Genomic DNA, 20,145 nt, shown 5'->3' with positions numbered 1-20,145 from the left:
CTTATCACTCCGAATCTCTTTCAGCAACTTACGAGCCCACATCAAGTCTTCCACGCACATACTTGCTGCAAGCAGCTCCGAGCTGCACGTGTCCGTGGTCACTTTGCTTTGTTGCTTGCTCTTGTACATGAACATGCATCCGTTCAACCGCAGAATGTATCCTGTAATAGATCGACTCGTATCCGGACAGTTGGCATGGTCGGCATCGCAGTAAGCATCAATTGTCAGCGGCAGCACGTTCGCTTGACGTTTATACACTAAGCCGTAGGTTCGCGTAGCCCGTAGGTAACGCAGTACGCGCTTCGCACACTCGTAATTCTCCTCTGTGTAGGAGCTGCTGTAGCGAGACAACGTACGCACTACGTTGGCCAAGTCCGGCCGCGTGCATGCCACTAGATACTGCAAAGCACCCACCAACTCACGGAACGGAAACTTTGGATCATTGGTCTTGTCCTGATTTTTCTCAATCGGTGGCATCCTCTCGTTCTGCATCTGCGGGGAAGCCGCAGACCGCGCCCCACTCATACCAAAACGTTCGAGCACTCGGTCAATGTATGCTGTCTGCGAGATGCAGAGCAACTCCCCCGGCACATACTTAACTTCCATAGCCAACAAGTGCTTTACACGACCGAGGTTCTTCAACGCGAACTTTTCGCTCAGCTCACCGATTACATGCTCAATGTCCTCCTTTGATCCAGCGATCAACAAGTCATCAACATATACTGTAACGTACACAGCGCGGCCGCCCTGCCACCGGTGGTACAAACCCACGTCAAATGTGCACTGCTTGAAGCCAATTTGCTCCAAGTACTCGTGCAGTGTCTGGTACCATAAGCGCGAAGCTTGTTTCAAGCCGTAGAGTCCTTTCAGCAACTCACATACACGACCGCTTCCGTCATTGAAGTATGCGGGCTGCTCCATGTATATTTTCACTCCTTTCAGCACACCATTAAGGAAAGCCGTAACGAAGTCAACATGGTAGCATTCATAACCCAATAGAAATGCCAGGATCAATAACATCCGCACAGTCTCAATTCGAACGACAGGAGAGTACGTATCCAAGTAATCAACACCGTACTTCTGTCCGCAGCCTTTCACTGCTAAACGAGACTTGAGTCTGTCCACAAGCCCCTTTTCGTTGAGCTTGGCTCTCAACACCCACGTGGTTTTCAAAATGTTGTGCGAGCCTTTGGGGTCTATCGACCAGTCTCCAGGTACCATTCACTTTGTGTGCTTCCATCTCGAGTTCCATCGCTTTGATCCAACTTTTCACGTTGTGGAGACGCTAGAGCTTCTTCAACAGAAGCAGGATTTCCCTGCGAAAGTCTCTAGTGCTTCCAGGAAGCCATCACATAGTCTTTCAACCGCACATTTTCTTTTCGGATACGCTCTGATCGTCGCCATCCACGCTTGCGCTTCGAGCTGCGCCGCGGTTGAGATCCATTTAGGAAGTCCGGATTGCGTTCCGACCAAGGTCGAAGTTGATCCGCCGTTGGCATTTTGTCATCTACATCATCGTTCTCTTGTGACTCTCTGTCATTCGATGCACTTGCTGCTCCCACCGAACCTGCAGCCTCTGCTGCTAAGTCATGCTGCTCGGTGTTCGCTTGCTCAACCGGCTGATCATCTATCCGTGCAGTTTCATTAACAGCCTCTCTTACTGCTTCATGAGCTCCGGCCCGAACGGCTTCGTTAGCAACGTACTCCACTGGGAGTGGAACAAATGGTATCTGCGGGAAATAGTGCTGTCGGCCCTTCAACAGCGCGTTAATGTATGTGCGCTCGACCGTCACGTCCTCGCGGAACTTGACGTCGCGGGCTTCAATCACTTTCCCACTTCGCAGATGAAGCAGTCGGTAGCCATGACCCATCCTTGCAAAACCAAGAAACAGTCCCGGTTCAGCCTTTGCTGAAAGCTTGTTCTTCCTGGTCTCCTTCGGAACAAATACGTATCCCACACAGCCGCACACCTTTAGTTGCGCAACGTCAGGTTTTAATCCTGACAGCTTTTCAGTCGGGGTTAACCCTTGCAAAGCTTTTGTCGGACTCAGGTTGTCCACCTCCACCACATAGCGCAAAACCTCCGGCCACAATATCATCGGCAAATTGGCCGCGTGCATGACAGCACGCATCTTGTTCACGAGAACACCATTTAGTTTTTCAACTAAGCAATTTTCTTCCGGTGTGTACGGATGAGTGGGGACGAAGGTGATTCCCTTGCTCTCTAGGAACCCCGTCAGCACACTGTTTACGTATTCCCCCCCTCCGTCACTCGTGAACGTTATTATCCTTTTGCCTTGAGCCAGTAGCTCAGTCATCAGCCGTTGCGTGTTGCCAGAAGCTTCACTCTTGTGTACGAGCGGGTAGCACCACTTGTATCGCGAGCCCTCATCATGAATGAGCTGGAAGTACCGCATTGCACCAATTCCTGGTCCGTACTTCCCCATATCACATACATCTGAGGTCAACCGCTCAAAGTTTTGAACAGTTCTTTTCTCGGTGACATCCCCATACGACATGCGTTTTCGCTTTGTCGACATGCAGCTAAGACACTTTAACTTGGTCTTCAGCTGCTCGGCAGGAATGTCCAAGCCTCTCACCACGTCGTTCTTCACCATGAACTTCAAAGCTGCCTCGTTCAGGTGAGCCAGACGTTCGTGCCACTTCATTAACGGACTGTCATCCGCATTTACAGTCGCCATAATCACAGCACTGTTATCGCCAAAGCTACCATTGTTTAACCAGTAGTGAGTCCCATGATAAATGAACTCCACACAGACTCCATTTCGAGTCAAAAATTGCTTCTTCGGTAGCACTCCAGGCGCACTGGTTGACAGCTCCCAGCCTTTGTTTACCATCAGTCCAAGACTGAGCAAATTCACAGGTCCAGTGGGTGAAAACACCACTTTATCCAGTTCCAGCGTGGTTTCACCACCACTCAGCACGTTCAATGCGTTCAGCAGCACCTTACCGCACTTTTTACTACGCGTGATGCCGCCGTCCCATACTTTGAACGAAGCCTTGGATTTCTTCATGCTTGTGAATTGTTCTTTTTGGTTGCACACATGCGAAGACGTTCCCGAGTCCAGCAGCCAATCGCCACTAAGCTCATGTCTTCCTTCTTGAATTGCCATACCCACAAATGGAAGTTCGCCTTCAGAACTGCTACTACTACTGCTGCTGTCGTCCTCACGACCAGCATCCGCAGTGAACCGCATGAAGCCCATAGAACCCACTGGCTTACTGGCCAAACCCGAGGAATTACCTCCACCGCTGTTGCTCGGCTTCTTCGTCTCGGTGGCCTTGCCTTTGCCAGCTTGGGCCTTGCTTTGCTTGTTTTTGTAGTGCCAACAGTCTTTCCGCATGTGTCCAACTTTCTTACAATGGTAGCAGCGAATGGCACGTCGTTTGCCTGCACCGGTGGTCTGCATCTGCCCTCGAGGACCAGGGCCGGGGCCTGGACCTTCATTCGGCCAATAATGCTGCCCGTTAGGCTTCCCCATATGCATTGCCACCTGCGGGCCGCCATTGCTTGCACCACAGTTCACGGCCGTGTCAGCCGCCATCTTCTCCATCTCATCGCGCGACAGCAGTGCGTTTTTCACTTGCTGCAACGATGGTGGGTTTCCTTGTCGGTATGAGAAGTCGAACTGGGTCACTATCTCGCGATGCACTGCACACACTCCCATCAGCATCAACTGAGACATCGACGTATCGTCTATCACGAAGCTGGGCCCCATGTGCTGCAAACGCTGCCGCAACATGTTCATCTCTTGGATGTATTCCGCCATCTTTTGGCCCGGGGCGTACGAGTGAGTGTACAGCTCACGCTTCAAATGCACTGCATACGAGAAGTCTCGCTGGGTTTTCTCCGCAGTCAATGTGTCCCACATCTCCTTCGCCGTGCTGCAAATGCACACTTTTTGGGCATCAGCACCTTTTACGCCTCGGATTATAGTCTCCATGGCCAGTCGATTTCGATCATCAAATTGACGCTGCAACACCGGATCAAATGCATGACGCATTTCTTCACCGGTCACCACACTCCATGAGTCTCGCTGCTCAAGATAGAGCTTTAAACTCATCTGGTATACCTCGAAGGTATCGCTAAACTTCGGTGGCTTGCTGCTGCCAAATGGTTTTGACCTTTGAACTACAGGAACCGCCGGTTGCTGCACACCAAGTAGTCCTGGCGACGCTCCAGCCTGTCCCACTACTCCAGCCATTGGTACCCCAACGCGACTTGCATCAGCCAGCGTAACAGTAGGTTGCTTCACCGATACTACCGCTGTTTGCTGTTGGGTCGTCGGAGTCGCACTAGTTATCGTACTCTTCGTACTTGCATTATCGCTCGTCGTAGAAGCCTTATATTCACTCATTACGTTGTCCACGAACCAGCCTTTGGGCTCATAACCTAGCAGATAACCTGGTAGTTCACGCAGTAGACTGCAGCGTAATGGTCTCGCGGACAAGTAGTAAGTCAGAGAAACTTGACTTGTTTGTCAGGAAAGCAAAAGCAAGAATGCATTCATCGTTAAACCTTTCTACTCCGCGCAGTCTCTCATACGCAACGTGCCATGCACGCGGAGGAAAACCCGTTGGACATGCATCGCACCATCAACAGCTAAAAACCCCCGTTGAACTCACGCGTCCCTGCTTACTGGCACGTGGTTCTTCTTGTCTCCTATATGCCTGGTCTCAGCTTGAATGACCGTGCTGCATTGCAGATGAGCAGCTTCCTGTTAAAGCATACCCCTCAACCCTGTCTAGCTCGAGATATGGGTGACAAAGGTCTCTACAAGCGACGGCCTTATTGCCATTCTCTACAAATCGTAGCTGTGGCTATCAATTCTATGAGTGATGCTATTTAGCTTGTACGAAATTATTTAATCTGATCCATCTGTCCGTGTTATGAGTCTTACAGATTCTTTGTCTTTTATCTAAAAGTGAGACCAGATTTGCAGGTAGGCTCCTTCTTAAATTTCAGAGCTTCTTCGTGCACCGGACGACTTTGTTTAAGATTGTTTTATGTGAACACGTGAATGATACAGCACTTTTACATGTATGACAAAGGGATACAATATCGCTGGATTATCCACTGGATGGTACACTCCTGGGTAAAATTGAGAGAACGACCCGGAAATTTAAAAAAGAAAGAAAACAGGGCGAAGCGTCTTTGAGCAAAGTAGCTATGCACACGATTCTCTTACGCCTCGCTTTCCACGTCGAAAATACATATAAGGTTCAATGTTTACTGCAAAAATAATCCAACGACAACCGGACGCTAAATAAAGCCACGGACGGAGAAAAGTGACTGGGTGTGTGACTTCATTTCTGCTTTAGTTTACACGTGTCTGCGCTCCATGACGGACTGGGCGACTGAATACAGGAGTCAAGAAGCTGCTCGAAAGGCTCAAACATGGAAAAAGCTTCTTCGTCCGTCGCCAGCCTAGCGGTCGCAGGACGCATTGTCTTTGGACCGATCGCGCTGTTGCTACTGTTCACGGTGACAGACTATTTCTCTGGCAGCTCCGTTCTCACCAAGGCCGACAAAAGTTTCTTCGCATTTACCGAAAATGACATGACTATGGCTGGAGGATGCACGGGGTGTATGGGTCCATGCAAAATTGTGCTACTCAAGTATTCGCGCTTCAACAGAAGCGCATTCGTGAGTTCTCCGGTGCTCAACGCCTTCGTTGCTCTCGGACCGACAGAAAATCTCTACGACTTCAGTTCATTAAGCCCCGAGGCTCTCACACTGGGACAATCTCTGGATGATAACGGTGGGATCTGTCAAAGTGGTACCAACGATTGGGGAGCCACTCACAACGTCGTCACCGGATCAGCTCAGCAAATACTGGACGTAATCAACACACTCGGTTTCAGTGTAGCACCACAAATGGTGCGAGAACTCGAGCTCTCCGTCGGGCGTACAGATGGGTGTGATACAAGGTGGAGCATGCTCTCGCTCACACGCCTTTTCCAGATCCCAACGCGAGCGGGAGACTCAAATTTCGGCAAACTCTCGGCGTTAGACATCAGTATCTTTCCGGATTATACGGAATGCCGTCCTGTGGTCACCGTAGACGACAGTCTAGTCGGCTCCAAGCTCTCGTTGAGAACGAATGGAGAGGATCTTTTGGGTGTAGTTCCCGATAGCTTCACGCTGTTCCCGTACAGTTTCACCAGCAGCTTACCTCACGTCTCTCGTGTCGTGCCTGCCGGTAGTACAAAGTACCCAGCGATTAGCGTTGTACAGCCTCTACTTCGAGCCTACTTTGGTGGCTGTAGAGTGCGTGAGGTAAACACAACCGGTATTTTCATTGAAGATACATGCGAGGTGTCGAATCATTGGGAATCGTACGGGTTAATGGTTCATTCTCCGGACGATATCCCGCTCTGTAGTACCGGTGACGTGTGTATTCACAACCACTTTAACTCACTTTTCGGAAGATCGTCCGGATCGCAACGGTATGAATGTGAATTCCTTCCGTAGTCGCTACGCTGATACCGTCGCTATCAATTTATTACCAGGCCTGGTGGTGGGTCAGATCTTGCTCATGGGCGTCGTCAGTCTCTACCAAGTGATGTCACACAAACGTTCCGTATTACTCACTCAAATCTGGGCCTATCGCTGTCAGAATGGAAGGATGCAAATTGTATACCTGGCTCAAATCATCTACCACCTCGTATTTTACTCGGATCTGTACATGCTCGGATTGGCGACGGGTACTTTGACTGGAGAGTCCCATAGCGAATCTGACGTGCTGTTTTTTCGCCTTTTCCTACTCGTTTATCAACCTCCTGAAAGCCCGTTCGGGTGACCAGCAGCTAGATCGATATTTTCGACTAACATGGGAAGCCATGCAGCTGGTTACTACGATGACTATCGGCTTCATTCTACTATCAGCTCAAATGACGCCACTCGAGTCAATTATCACGAAAAACTCTGAAATTTTGCGAAAGACGTCCACGCGAGGAGCAAAGTACTGTGGGCTGAATGATTCGTGTATCCTCTTTAAAGTTGGTATGCTTTCCGTCATCGCTGTGCTTTCAGTGGTGCTCGGTAATTTCTCTTTAATCATATCACATATCTTCAAAAAAAAATGACTCCAAAAGTGAAAATTGTTGTCTACTCGGCTCATAGTTCAAAGTACAATGAATTTAAGGAAATCGAATTTAAACACGGCGAACCATCAGCGCCACTAGACAATCTTACATCCTTCGAAAGGAACTGCATTGGGGGGCCATTCAAGAAACTGTTCCGAGACTGCGACGACATCGCCTACATCTCGTACAATGGCAAACACTGTATTACTGTCGAAGCGTTACTTCTCACGGGGTATCTCTACTACGGTGAACATGTCTACCAGGCATCTTCCGTTATGCTGCTACTAGTGGCACGTTTGGTGCCACGTAAAATGCTCCGCACCTTCAACATGCTATTCCTACGTTGGTACATGGATTCAAAACACGGCACGTTGTCCGAGCCGCGTTCGTGCACATGGTACCATGCAAGTACGGAGAATTACCAGTTGAGTGGAGCTGTGCCCCTGGCATAGTATAAAAAAACATCCGAGCTTGTGCTGCATGATGCATCTTAAGTCAGGATAAGCATGAAGAAAAGCCAAAAAAAATATGTTCTCTTGGCTGCCTTAGTGGTGATACAGTAACAGCGAGAGCAATCAGTGATCCGTCAGAGAAGTCAGTTCTAACGGGTGTTTTTGCTTTTCTCAGCGTTTTTAGATTTTCTGACAATATTGTTTAATATCCTTTAAAAATTATAAATAAAAAAGTAAGCATTTAGCCGGTATTGCTTCGATACAAAATACCGGTTCCTTTTACCGCTGTATACCGATAGAAAAGGTCTACCTTGTTGAACAAGTAAACGTCAACGAAGCAAGTCGCAAGTTTGCACTCCCTCAACAATGCCGTCCTCGCTAACCACGAACGCCGCCGCTGTGGAAGACGCTCTCTTACGTGGAGAGTGGACACAGGCGCTCAACGACAGCCGCAGTATCCTCGCAGCGCGCATCGTCCAGGTAAAAACAAGCTAATAATTCCACCAAAGTCGCTATTCTCACAGTTTTTTTTACAGCTTCGACAGGAAGAAAACCCGTCGGCCGTGTGCACGGAAGAGTAAGTGGACTAATTACTATATTTAAGGTACTTAAATATATAATTTATATATCATAGGGAGCGCTTGTTGTCAGTATACCTTCAGACCGTGTTCGAACTGGACCTGGACGACGAAGTGGACACAGCGTCGACCATCGTCCAGGCCTTTGCGCCGCTACCAAGCGGCATTGCGCTTCAATGGACCAATTTTCTATTGGCCATGAACCGCCGACCAATGGCCACACAAGCTCTGCGAGAGGTGCTGGCGTCCTACACTAAGGACGGAGCCTTTAACTTCAGCTCTGAACAATACTCCAAGGCCGCAGAAGTGCTGGCTCTGCAGTTGTTGCTGCCTGACGAAGGCGTTGAGACTGCGCGGCGTTTTGTGACGGCAGATGGTGTGCTGGATGACTCAGCCAAGCTGCAATTATTGCGAAAGATACAAGCGGAACATTTGGCTGCTCAGGAAGCCACGAAGGATGCGCACACGTCGGTATCGAACCAGACAGCGACAAACCGGTCGAGTACTGTGACGACTGAGCAAGAGGTCAGTAGTCAGACGGTATCGACTGGGCTTACGGGTGCACAGCCACGCCATGACATGAAGCAGGACGACGACTCGAGTAGCTACCTGATGATTGGTAGCACTGCTATTGCTCTGGCGATTGCAGCTGCAGGCGCTCTGCGATACCGCGAGAGAATTCATGAGGCTGTATCCAACGCGATTCCCGCGATCTCCAAGGGGCTCGCGGATGCAAAGTACACGCTGTTTGAAGCGTAACATTGCCATAATGAGAGTACTATTTTTCAGATATCAATTCTAATTACTACTACTACTGTAGTACTACTAGTAGTAGTTTCTAAAAGAATACTAGTACGAACACCAGGGTTAAAGAAATTAATTTATCGATTGTGTTGCCAGGTATAGTAAGAAAACAAGAGCTCCAAAACTTAAAGCTGCGGTACGCTCCAGCAACCCACGACTTCCCGGTAAGCAGCTCCCAGTGTGTCTAACTCCAGCAGCCTGTCCCCAAAGCCTAATAACAATCTCCCCAGCGTGCATGCAAAATCCCCAGAGCCGCCAGAAGCGAAAACACCCCTGTACTCTCTCCACCAAGCGATGAGTTACCGGTAAAATGTAGCGTCAATACTGTAGCCAGCTCCGATCGCTACAAGCAAACTCTCAATGTCTAAATGAGGTGAAATCCAAGTACACAGTGGAGTTGAGTGTCCCCACCACGGAGCCGCGAGTCTTTTCCAGGCATACGCACTCGCTTGCGCAGCCCAGAAGATGGTAAGCATCAGTATAATAATACTTCTAGATTGTTCAAGATCACCCGCATCGAGTAAAGCGATTATCGATAAACCGAGGCCATGCACGAGCGAAAAACCGGTAACAGCGAGTGCAACTTGAAGCGCCAACATCCGCTCGAATCTGGCTAGTACACAGACCAGCAGTATCACAGTAACCCCGACAATAAACGTAGTAAGCAGGTGGTTATTGTTAGTCTGGTCACTGCAAGTGAAGACGCCAATTGGACATTGTAGAACCAGCAACGCCATGACACTGAAGACCTCGGATTGCCAATAGATAAGCGCCATCCAACTCCAACTCGGGGTGAACCAGCCACAGCTTTACCGTCGATACCGACGAATACCATTGACGTCGGTAGAGCCTGTCCTCTTCATCACGAATAATCGAATGAGCCGCCGTAAGCACTCGCGTGCTTAGCAATTCCATAGAATTGTTCGGCATGGAACATATTGCGGCCAAGTGTGTCCAAGACCGTAAAAGTCGAGGCCTAGCTTCAAGAATGCTGGAAAAGCAAAGTATCCGGATCCTCCAACAGGTTTCGGAGACTGAAAGATGAAGCAGAGCCACTTGGTCTCATGCAACTGTACGCTCAATGTGTGGTGCATGAGTATGGCGTTGACAGAGTGAGCATTGCGTGAAGCCATCTGTACCCGCAGAAATCCATTCCTCTAGTCGATGGCGAGGCGTGTGTATACAACTGCTGTCTGCAGTGACACATGCCAGCAAAGGTATCTTATCCGATTCTGTATTATTAATACTACAGTATTAGGTGCTCCTGCTGTCAACTCGAACTGAAAATCAAAGTCGGGGTTGGTGGCCGGGGTCGCCGTCGGATTATTAATACGAGGAAATTATAGCCAAAATCTGTACCTACCACGGCTCCTTCACTAAAGAGTGCGCTAACGATAGATTCGGCTCACGACTCATGAATTATCAGACCGCTTGAGCACCCCTTCCTGTAAAATACGCGTCGTCACGACGGAGATAGCCTCACATTAAATAGACCAAAATTAAGCTACGGGCTATTATGTCGGCAGCGACACAATATCCTCAGCGCTGCTATAATAGCTCAGTCTCAAACAGCAAACATCCCGACAACTACCGCGAGGCCACTCACGCGACCCGCTCCCTACTCGTACAAAACACTCGAGCAAAGTGTCTTGCATCAATAAGCACGTTAATAAGTGCACAAATGAGATTTGATTTCATCCGGATAATCTTCTGAGCAATCTGCGCTGCACTGTGATTGGCTGAAAGAGCCGTCTCTATTCTACGAAAGCACACTGCAACGCGGCACTTGTACATGTGTTTCCTACGCGCCATTGCGTTGGCCTATTATTCTCCCTTCCTCGTCGCTCTTCCCCGCTCTTCCGGCCCTTTCCAGTTTTCGTTTCGCCACCACCGCAAGGCTCGCACACTCAAAAATTCGACTTACAACCGAGCTCTCGAGCTGGAAATCGAATCAATTCCGTCGCTATAAAAATCGGACACTTGTAGTTTATCTATTTGCCGGTGTACCGACGTGAGAAATGACCACTCGGTCAGCCAATCGGACTGTGCTGCTCGATATTGAGGAGGACAATGGACAGGCAACCACTGCGACGAGATCGAACCGAACCAGGTCACATACGTCCAGTACGAGATCCCGTGCTGCTACTACCAGTTCTAGATCTCACTCCCGACGCAGACCAGGCGAGAAAAAGCGAGTTCAATCCGTTGCAACCGCAGATTTCCGCGGTACGAACCCCGTCATGGATGGAGATTCTGAGGAAGAAGAGCAGGAGCCAGTGGAGCGAATCCCCACCCTTGACGAGCGAGGACACATTAACTTCACCAATTCGAGGTACAAGAAGTCGGTGGATTCTGCTAAGCGCAGCGTCCGAGCTAGAGGCGCGTTACCTGCAGGCTCAGCGCGATCCAGAGACCCGTTTAACCCGATTTCACCCACACGAACCAGTCGGACGCAGACACTTGACATCCAGGAAGACATTGAGGAGCAGGACGAATACGAAGACCAGCCGAACGACTGCAGAAGGCAATTTCAACGACAGCAAGCTGCGCCCGTCGATACCCGCGGACGCTCACGGTCTCGAAAGCAGAGTGTCCTCGGTAGTTGGACATTCTGTGGCCAGTCGTATCCGAACTGGTTCATACGTTTGGGCACTACAGTCGCCCTCGTGCCGGTTGTCGTGTGTGGTTTGATCTTCTGGCCTGTTCTAGCAGCAGCGTCGTTAACGACGATATTGCTATGCTTTTGTTGTTACGAACATGCGTGGCTATCATTTCGTATTTACAAGCAACTGCTCGGTACTTATCAGTGGTATGAAGGTAACGAGGGACCTTTGGATCTTGGAGATGTGGCTGATGATAGTACTCGTAGCAACGCATCGGTGGTCTGTGGATACCAAGATGGAGGTGACCGACGCTTTAAGAACTCTTTTGTCTCGACAGCATTTACGCAGTCGACTACATCGTTCCAAACGGGAACTATGCTCGGTTCGGACGACGGTAACATGACGTTCTTAAGTAATGATAAGGATCCAGGAGCTGAAACCCACACGAGACGTCCTAAGGCGATTTTTGAACTCGAGATCGAGACTTCACGTGGAATACTACTCGGCATGGCAAACTTATTGTTCTGTGGCAATCTGCGGCTTGCGCGTGTGGTGGTTGCTGTCTTGCTCACGATTTGCTGGTCGGTGGCTTGTACCATGGCTTTCCCGTTAATACCGTTTCCCGTGTCTAGTACACCGAGGGATATCGAGTCGGCACCCTACTATTTTTGGGTCGTTAATTTCGTGGCTTCTTTGTGTGCCGTAAGTTGCCCAACATGGCCTAGTGCGGTCTCGTTGGTGTTGCAGAAATCTGCCTTCGAAGTGTTGCTATTGAACGCATTGAACTGTCCGTTGGCAGCATCAGTGGGATGCAGTGCAGCTCCAATTTCGTCGATGCAGGCGTTTGCTTTAGGAGCGATGGCGGTGGTGCTGGTGCATTCGCTCTCGGCGCGTGGACCTGCTAGTCTAGTCGTTGCAGCAACATTGGACTTGTTAGGATACGCTTATGTTGCTGGAGCTCTCGGGCTTCTAATTTCGATGGTAGATCCAAGCGATCGCAAGTCAACATGGGCCACGATCTGGCTTGGGATGTTGAGTGCGATGTGGGTGGCGCAGCTCGCCGGCTATGTGTGCGACGCCATTATGTATCGCTTCCAGCTTCCTCGTATGCGATTACTGCCTCCACGGATTGTAGTGACGCTAGATGTGGAGGCATCGCTGTGCGCTATCGCGGCGGGTAGTCTGGTGCTCGTCTTTGGAGGCGCCGTACTTGATGTTCCTGGTGGGGTGGTGCCAAAAGTGCTCTTCTCAGTTGGTAGCGTGCTCATGGCGAGGTTTGGACGTCTCATTATCTCTCTACTGAAGAAAGCAGCGGGTGTGCGTTGCAGTGGACGTCTCATGCCGGGCTTTGGTGGAGCTTTGGACGGCTCGCATGCGCTGCTCTTCACGTCGATCGTGTTTGTCAAGTACTATCTGTACGTCATAGCGCGACAGAGTAGTGAGGTGGACGACATGAGTGGCAGTGGTAGCTCCGCACTATGGGCGACGGTCACGTTTAGCACCGATCTTCGCAGTTAAAAGGCTGTAGTGACATGTTATTTAACTGTTGAAAAGCGAATGAAGCTTTTCAGGTAAAAAGGTGAATTTTTATCATTGATCCATTTCTTGAAGTTCTACTACTACTACTTATTTAGCTTACGGGGCAACGACCTCTCATTCACAAGTTAAAATGCGGCACTTCTACTTACTTAAACGGCATCGACTTGCGACGTTCTGGTGTCTCGGTGTCATTGCGACTCGTTCGAATCGATTGCAGCATCGAGGGTCCGGAATATGACGCTCTGCGCGCGTAGTATGACGCCTGCTGGAAGATCCTTTCCACGGACGCGTCCTCGGCTGAAGGTGGCGCCAACAGCGGCAGCATATACTCCTCATCCTCCGCTTTGGGAAAAGACCGCTTCGCCACGATGTAGATACCCAACAGGATAAGCACAAGACTGAGCGAATAGAGCACATAATGCCAAGTAGGCAGATGGTTCATGTCCCTAAAGAAACAGAGTCCTGAGATTGCGCCAGACATGATGTAGCTCGCCTCGTACAGGTAAATGACCACTACTGCGTCTTCGACAGCAAGCGCCTCGTTGAGTAGATACAGCCCAAATAGCGCTGTACCCACCGCGCCTATGATACAGACGTAGGTCACTGGAAACGACCAGATGCGACTAGCTCCGTCGTCGTGGACAGTTCGCATCACTGCAGCGAGGAAGAAGAGCTGGCCACTCATGACGCCGGCAAACACACATAGCGACACTCGTGCGATCACCGGAAGTTGTTCAGGGCTAGATACAGGCGAGCTCTCGACTCCAGCGCGACGAGTCGTCGTGGTAAAGTGTAGCGCATGTTTAGCGTGATGGATCAGGAAACTCAGCAATGCCAGCAACACCACAACATACAACAGAAAGGAGAAGGACTTAAATCTCGACGCGACTAGCTCTACCGGCAGTGGAGGGCTGTCGTGCGTGCCCGAGACGCCAACCAAGACGCACCCCGTGAAAATCAGCACTGCGCCCACAAAGTCGTTGGTTGTGAGACGTTCATGAGGCAGTAGAATCGGTCCAAACAGCGTGTTCCAGCCGATAGTGAGCCCTGCCATTGGCGCAAGTAGCGACTGTGTGGCGAAGCAGTAGGCCAGAGCCCCCAGAGCAGGATTCATCACTAGCATGGAGAAGAGGCCACAGTAGAAATAGGTGCAGCCCAGATTAGACTTGACGCCCATACTGGGGCTGGGCACAGCTCCGTGGCTCTTACGCAGCTCACGTTGCGCTGCTGCCAGCTCGTCCTTGTCGCGCTCATTGTGTGCCAGCTTGAGTAGTAGCTTCCCTGTGATCCCGAAGATACTGGAGATGGCGGAGAGAAGAAGACCCAGCGGCCAGCCGATGAACCACATGCCGGTTGCGTTACTCTGTGTTCTGTTACAGTTGGAGTCTGTTGGGAGGGTTCCAAGTGTGATGATGCGACGCAAGCTTTGGGCGTCGCAGGCGGTTCAGAAGTGATGAAGCCGCTCGATTCGGCGACGATGACGCAGTTAAGAAACAGACAGGACAAAGCTGCGACCGATCTGACGGGTGCGCTAGTCGCAGTAACGGAAAACTCTATGGTAACGTTAGAAATTCATTATTAACTTTTGTGGCTGGTTGAAGAGGTACGCTATAAAATGAGGAAGGAAGTTGCTGTAAAAAGCAATAGGTTGCAACCTAGTCGTCGTAGGACGGGATTTGGTCGTAGTTGTAGCCCTTCCAGCCCTTCCAGGCGCCGTAGAGCTGGTAGGTCGCGTAGCTACCTGGGATGAAGGCTACAGCAATGAAATCAATGAATCATCACCGTTAAAAAGACACAACACTGTTATCAACGCTATCTTACCGATAAGACCAAGAATGAGGAAGGAGAGTCCGCGCTTCTCCTTGTCCAGACCGATGAGGGTGCTCACGTAGATGAGAATGGAGCCAAGTGCAAAGAGACTCGCGGCTGCCAAGCCTGTGCGTATCGGAAACTTCTTTCTTCGGAGCTCCAAGTCCTTGAAAGAACGTTAGCCTTAATATGTTATAACTCGTGCCTAAAATCACCGACACGTACAGGTGCAGCCGCTCTAGCCGCGTCTTCCTTCGAGAAGGACGCAAACTTGGGATCTTCCACGCTCTTCAACACACGGTCGTCAATAGCATTGACCACACGGTGCACGTCCTTCGCCATGTCAACAGTAGGGGCACTCGTTGTCCTGTGTTGCCAAAAGATGCTCAAATGCTAAAACGGTTGACGTCGATTCATTAATCCTCTCTAAACCGATTTTCATTCGCGCAACATAATGTCAGATAAGCGCCATGATCTCGTGTGTGTGGAGTGCGGCGCCTCTGTGGCGGAGCTAGTGCGCGACTATGGCAAAGGGAACCTGCGTCTAGCCATCTGCAGTGCGTGCAACTCGGTTGCGGACAAATACGTTGAGTACGAGACGATCCTGCTCTTCCTGGAGGTTCTGCTGCTCAAACCTCAAGTGTATCGTCATGTGCTGTGCAATCTACCGGCTCCAGTCTCAACCCGGACGACGCTGAAGCTATTTGTGATCCTGGTCATGCTGGATATGAACGTCAAGGCGTATTTAGTGGACCGGGACGCCGGCGTGACCTTCCGCTCCGAGTCCATGTACAGAACCCCCGAAATTTCGGCGTCTGGAGCTCGGATCGGACAATTCTCGCTGCATTTAGTGTTTCTGGCACTAGTGGAGAACGTCGTCTACTTCGCTACTGTCTTTGCTGCAATCTGGATGGATCCATTCCGTCGAAAATGGAGAAAAACGCTGCTAAATGAGGGAACTGGCGCGGCTTGGACGAGATATGCCAGCGCCATGTGCATCTCGAGCTTCGGCAAGCTGTTTGCGCTATTGACAGTGATCTGGGAGTTCCATTGGAGCTTCATCCACGTCATTGGAGCGCTGGTACTGGTCTCTAATGTGCTGGCATTGCAACTTCTACTAGGGGAGGGAAATCCCGCACATAACAAGTCGCTGCATGTTGTAGCGATTGTCGTGTTCGGATTGATCGCTAGAGCTGCTGTGCAACTTTCCCTTTATGCGTTGGGCAACTCAGTACTCTTCCATGTTGTCGCTTAACCCTCAGAAATCGATAATTTTGGTAACACGTGACTATTTCAGTCGAGAAAAACGGAATCGTACACGTGTTAGCAATTGGGGTCCCTGTTAAAGTGATCTTTTCTCCACGCTGGCGTTGATCATGAGCAAAACTGAGTTGCCTCTAGTGCCCACCGCACGGTCGTCTAACTCGTCATCCTCTAGCCGTAGTAATCTTCATTCATCAAGCTCAATCAACTCAGAAAGGAGTGTGCGTAGCCTGTACCGGGAAGAAGATCGCGAGGAGGAGCCACAAGAGTCGAGTAGCGGACTGTGGGACGAAGTTGAACACTTTTTGAACAAGCCGTCGCCAAACCTGTCGAACTTATCGGGGAAGACGTCAAAGGTTGATAAACCACCGAGTAAACTACCTTCTTTAAATGGGAGAAGAGCGTCCCCAGACAACCAAGCGACGAAGTCGCGTGCTTCGATTGGACCAAAAACGATCGACCCCAAACTTCTTCAAGAAGCCTTCGCGTATGCCAATCAGCTGCAGCAGATGAGCCTCGCCGACGAAGATGCAGAGCAGCAGCGATCGAGAAACAACAAGACCAAAATGCACATGCAACGTGCTGCTCTTGGAAGAACAAACTCGTCGTCGTCACTGTTGAGTAATGGAAGAGCTGGTAGGGCCAAGAGCTTTTCTAGTGAGACTCGGAAACAGAAAGCGAAAGCGGCTTCTTCGTCGGCTTACAGCTCGTCCGTGAAGCCTAAAGCTGTTCGAAAGAAGCGCAGTACGTTTGAAGAGAGTCCGTTGAGTGTAGAGATGGGGTCTAAGGCGAAATCCAAGGGTCACATGGATCCCCAGACACTGCAAGCGCTTGTGAGCAACCTCCAGAACGGCACGAGGTTGGACGAGCTGCGTCGAGAGCTCGCAGTCTCTCGGCAGAGTATGGCCATCTCTCGCCAGGTTCTACAAGATGCAGCTCAGAATTTCTTCCAGTCGCACTAGACCAGGAGAGAAATTTTACAAAAATAAAAAATACACATAAAATACTAGATATTCCAGTAATATCAACCCTTCGTCATACATCTAGGGAGCAGTGGCATAGTTCTTTGCGAGGTCGCTTGCCTCCTCCAATTGGATGGCTGTTCGCTGCATCCGCTGCACGTCTGCAGTAGCTAAACGTCGTTTCTCCTCCACTTCTCTTTGTAGCTCCTTGGTTTTGGCTTCTAGCGCCTCCACAAGAGCCTCCAGCTCCTTTTTCTCTTCCTGCTTGGCACGCAGCCTTTCAACTCGAACACGAGCTTCAGGTGATGTTTGGTCTTCTTCTAGTTGTTCTTCTTCCTCCTCCTGTTTCTTCTCTTCTTGTTCTTTCTGCTTTTTATCTTCTCGACGCAGTCGTCGATGTTCGGCTTGTTTGATGACGTCTTCGAGCTCCAGCAGCTCCGCGTCCACGTCGTTGGTCTCACAGAGCCACTCAAATACCGTCTCCACTTTCTGTCGCAAGCTAAGCACTGCCTGTGCTGCCACTTCTTCGGTATTGTGGTGCTCCGGGCTCTCGGGTGCAAGAGGCGGGAAGAAAGCAGCCAATAACTCCTCATCCCCTCGACATTCGCTCTCCAGACACGCACGCAAGTCCACGAGCGAAGCATTGTGAACTGACACGTCAAGTGCCTTCTGGAGAATTAATTTCATGCGCTTCATGCGCACGGACTGACGCGGCTTGGCCGACGCAGTCGACGGAGCTGGCGACGTGGGCACCGACGGCATTGCTGCTGTGAAATTGAAATATGAGCGCTGTTACGATTTCTATTGTTTGTTATTAAAATCCAGTAATGTTGCTTTTCGACCAATAGGAGTATCGTCTTTTTTGTCAAAGTCAGAAACGACCTCGAAGTGACGGATCTCGGAGCGTCTTGTTCATTATCGACAGCGTCATGTGGTTCTCATCTCTGCGACAGAAGCTGCAGCTGCTGATCATCATCTTCTTCGTCTTCGTGGCGTTTGCGGCGTCCGATGCAGCCTGGATGCCCTGGGTGCGTAGAGAACAACCGTCCCATAGTTCATGAAACCACTTATAATAACATTTTTTTTCTCTCTTAGGCAACGCTGGTGATTTTCCTGACCATGCTGCTCATGACGGACCTGCTGTTCCTAAACGAAGCAGACTTTAAATTCGATCCAGACTACAAGGTAAGCGACGATTGCGGTCTTTGCGTGGTGCAACAACTTCTAACAATTGCGTTGGTAGAACTGGGCACGTGCAGTGGACCCCCAGTATTAAGCAGGAGGAGACAGCGTCTGGACCCGAAGACACATGGAATCTTAAGCTTAAACACTGGAGACAAGGGCGAGTTGATATCTATATTGCAATAAACAACGAACGATTTACGCTCATACACAACGCACGTCCTTCTTTTTCTTTTGATAATTGTTGTCTAGAGACACTTTTTCAGTACACCATCGCATAGTACCGTGAGAACACCAGCGTAGCGAACATCAGTGCATCGATACGATCTAGCACTCCGCCATGGCCTGGGATCAGCGTCCCCGAGTCTTTGACTCCTGCAGCTCGCTTTAACAGACTCTCAAACAGGTCTCCGAGTCGGCCAATCACCACCGCGACTACAGTAAACGCCACTTTCGTTCCAAAAGAACCTGGGAGATCCAATACATCGGAAGACACGACCATAGCCACAATACCGAAACCGATCGCTCCAACTGTACCTTCGTAGTCTTTGTTCTTGGACAAATGTGCTGCGAGAGGGTTATAATACGGATACTTTGCCATCGCCAGTAATTTACCCGTAATATACGCTCCCGTATCGGACGCCCACACAACGTATAGAAGTGCAATGAGCAGCTTGCGGTAAAGTGTCCGTCGCTCGTCGTCCACAAACGCCACAAGAACCGACAGCGTGCCGATGATGTAAACGAGACCCACTGCGTCCAGCGTGAAGGTCAAGAAGGCTTCAGCATTGCTACGACATGTGGCAAACCGGAACACAAGAAAGACCACCATTCCGGTCAATAAAACCTGCGCCGGCTTGACTGCCATGTTACACGACAGCTCGTTCATCGGACACGCCGTCGAGTGTAGCGTTAGAGTCGTAAAGATCGCGTTCTGTAAGAAAATAACCACTGCATACTGCCAGTCCGGCGACAGACACGCACACATGGCAGCTACGAAGCCCGTCGCGACGGTATAAAACCACCGAGACTCGTAAAACTCCGTCGTTGCAAGTACCGGTATGTCTTCTATAGCCAGGAGGAAAATGCAGGACGAGATCGAGCACATTAACGCCGAAATCCACAGCGCCGCCAGCCACTCTCTTCCTCCGAACAAGTACTTGGCTACATCCGTTACAGCACAGCGTCGTAGCCTAAGTGCTTGTTCTTTAAGCTCACTATTGACCCGTTCCAGCTCCCTGGCCTCCTGTTCTTCCTGGAACGCCCGTGTCGTTGTCATACGCCCGTCGGTTGACTGTCTTTGGTGCAATTGAGCGTTTAATGGACTGTCAAAGACAAACGTCCGACTGGCTGTCACGAAGCCGCTACTGCTGCTCTCACTGTCGCTGCGTGTGTCTGGGTGGGACACATTACTGACTCCCGCTCCGGTTCTAGTGACGCTGCCGATGGAACTCTCGAGTGCCTCCAGTCTCGTCAAGAGACGGAGACGAATACGGTTCGCCAGGCACGCGTATTCGTACGAGCAAGTGCTCGTCATGAAGCTGCAGACGGTGGACGTGGCAATAGCTGGTGACAGCCATAGAAACATCGTCACAGCGGGCGCGAGCACCGCAGCGGAGAGCGTGCGCTGCACCACATTGTAGCGTAGGAAGGCGGGACAGCGACTTCGCGACTGAGGCGGGGATTGCTGGAGGCTGTGGTAGGAGCTCACGAGCGGAGAGTTTTGCACGTCTGTCGCCGGCTGTGGCATTATTGGGATGCCCGAGGCCTCGTGCTGGCTTGTGGAGCTCTCCATCGCTGGATAAGGATGCAAGGTCAAGTGGGATGCACCGGCTTTTTCGAC

General features: G+C 50.4%; 9 protein-coding genes across 9 annotated transcripts; 5 read left to right on the top strand and 4 right to left on the bottom strand.

Annotated features, from left to right (window-relative positions):
* Positions 1–5,587: 5,587 nt before the first annotated feature.
* PITG_09683 (uncharacterized protein) lies at positions 5,588–7,562 on the top strand (the record flags this gene model as incomplete). Its single annotated transcript, XM_002903247.1, has 4 exons — positions 5,588–6,410; positions 6,454–6,706; positions 6,747–7,066; positions 7,210–7,562. 4 exons carry the CDS (start codon positions 5,588–5,590, stop codon positions 7,560–7,562), a joined length of 1,749 nt encoding a protein of 582 aa, XP_002903293.1.
* Positions 7,563–7,870: 308 nt separating this feature from the next.
* Positions 7,871–8,939, top strand: PITG_09682 (uncharacterized protein; the record flags this gene model as incomplete). The annotated part of the gene is made up of 3 exons (XM_002903246.1): positions 7,871–8,042; positions 8,099–8,139; positions 8,197–8,939. 3 exons carry the CDS (start codon positions 7,929–7,931, stop codon positions 8,897–8,899), a joined length of 858 nt encoding a protein of 285 aa, XP_002903292.1.
* A 2,023-nt stretch (positions 8,940–10,962) lies between these two features.
* Positions 10,963–13,144, top strand: PITG_09681 (uncharacterized protein; the record flags this gene model as incomplete). The annotated part of the gene is made up of 2 exons (XM_002903245.1): positions 10,963–11,389; positions 11,447–13,144. 2 exons carry the CDS (start codon positions 10,963–10,965, stop codon positions 13,063–13,065), a joined length of 2,046 nt encoding a protein of 681 aa, XP_002903291.1.
* An 87-nt stretch (positions 13,145–13,231) lies between these two features.
* Positions 13,232–14,522, bottom strand: PITG_09680 (uncharacterized protein; the record flags this gene model as incomplete). The annotated part of the gene is made up of 1 exon (XM_002903244.1): positions 13,232–14,522. One exon carries the CDS (start codon positions 14,432–14,434, stop codon positions 13,232–13,234), a length of 1,203 nt encoding a protein of 400 aa, XP_002903290.1.
* A 118-nt stretch (positions 14,523–14,640) lies between these two features.
* Positions 14,641–15,260, bottom strand: PITG_09679 (uncharacterized protein; the record flags this gene model as incomplete). Its single annotated transcript, XM_002903243.1, has 3 exons — positions 14,641–14,839; positions 14,908–15,061; positions 15,121–15,260. The coding sequence occupies 3 exons, from the start codon at positions 15,235–15,237 to the stop codon at positions 14,742–14,744; spliced, it is 369 nt and encodes a 122-aa protein (XP_002903289.1).
* An 89-nt stretch (positions 15,261–15,349) lies between these two features.
* PITG_09678 (uncharacterized protein) lies at positions 15,350–16,150 on the top strand (the record flags this gene model as incomplete). Its single annotated transcript, XM_002903242.1, has 1 exon — positions 15,350–16,150. The coding sequence occupies one exon, from the start codon at positions 15,350–15,352 to the stop codon at positions 16,148–16,150; it is 801 nt and encodes a 266-aa protein (XP_002903288.1).
* A 121-nt stretch (positions 16,151–16,271) lies between these two features.
* On the top strand, positions 16,272–17,120 carry PITG_09677 (uncharacterized protein; the record flags this gene model as incomplete). The annotated part of the gene is made up of 3 exons (XM_002903241.1): positions 16,272–16,768; positions 16,817–16,886; positions 16,947–17,120. 3 exons carry the CDS (start codon positions 16,272–16,274, stop codon positions 17,118–17,120), a joined length of 741 nt encoding a protein of 246 aa, XP_002903287.1.
* An 81-nt stretch (positions 17,121–17,201) lies between these two features.
* PITG_09676 (uncharacterized protein) lies at positions 17,202–17,816 on the bottom strand (the record flags this gene model as incomplete). The annotated part of the gene is made up of 2 exons (XM_002903240.1): positions 17,202–17,434; positions 17,507–17,816. The coding sequence occupies 2 exons, from the start codon at positions 17,814–17,816 to the stop codon at positions 17,202–17,204; spliced, it is 543 nt and encodes a 180-aa protein (XP_002903286.1).
* A 748-nt stretch (positions 17,817–18,564) lies between these two features.
* Positions 18,565–20,052, bottom strand: PITG_09675 (phosphatidate cytidylyltransferase, putative; the record flags this gene model as incomplete). Its single annotated transcript, XM_002903239.1, has 2 exons — positions 18,565–19,697; positions 19,755–20,052. 2 exons carry the CDS (start codon positions 20,050–20,052, stop codon positions 18,565–18,567), a joined length of 1,431 nt encoding a protein of 476 aa, XP_002903285.1.
* Positions 20,053–20,145: the final 93 nt, after the last annotated feature.

The sequence above is a fragment of the Phytophthora infestans genome, genomic scaffold (assembly GCF_000142945.1).
Source record: "Phytophthora infestans T30-4 supercont1.15 genomic scaffold, whole genome shotgun sequence".
NCBI lineage: Eukaryota > Oomycota > Peronosporomycetes > Peronosporales > Peronosporaceae > Phytophthora > Phytophthora infestans.
Note: the sequence above shows the minus strand (reverse complement) of the source record. Positions and strands in the feature narration are given on the sequence as shown.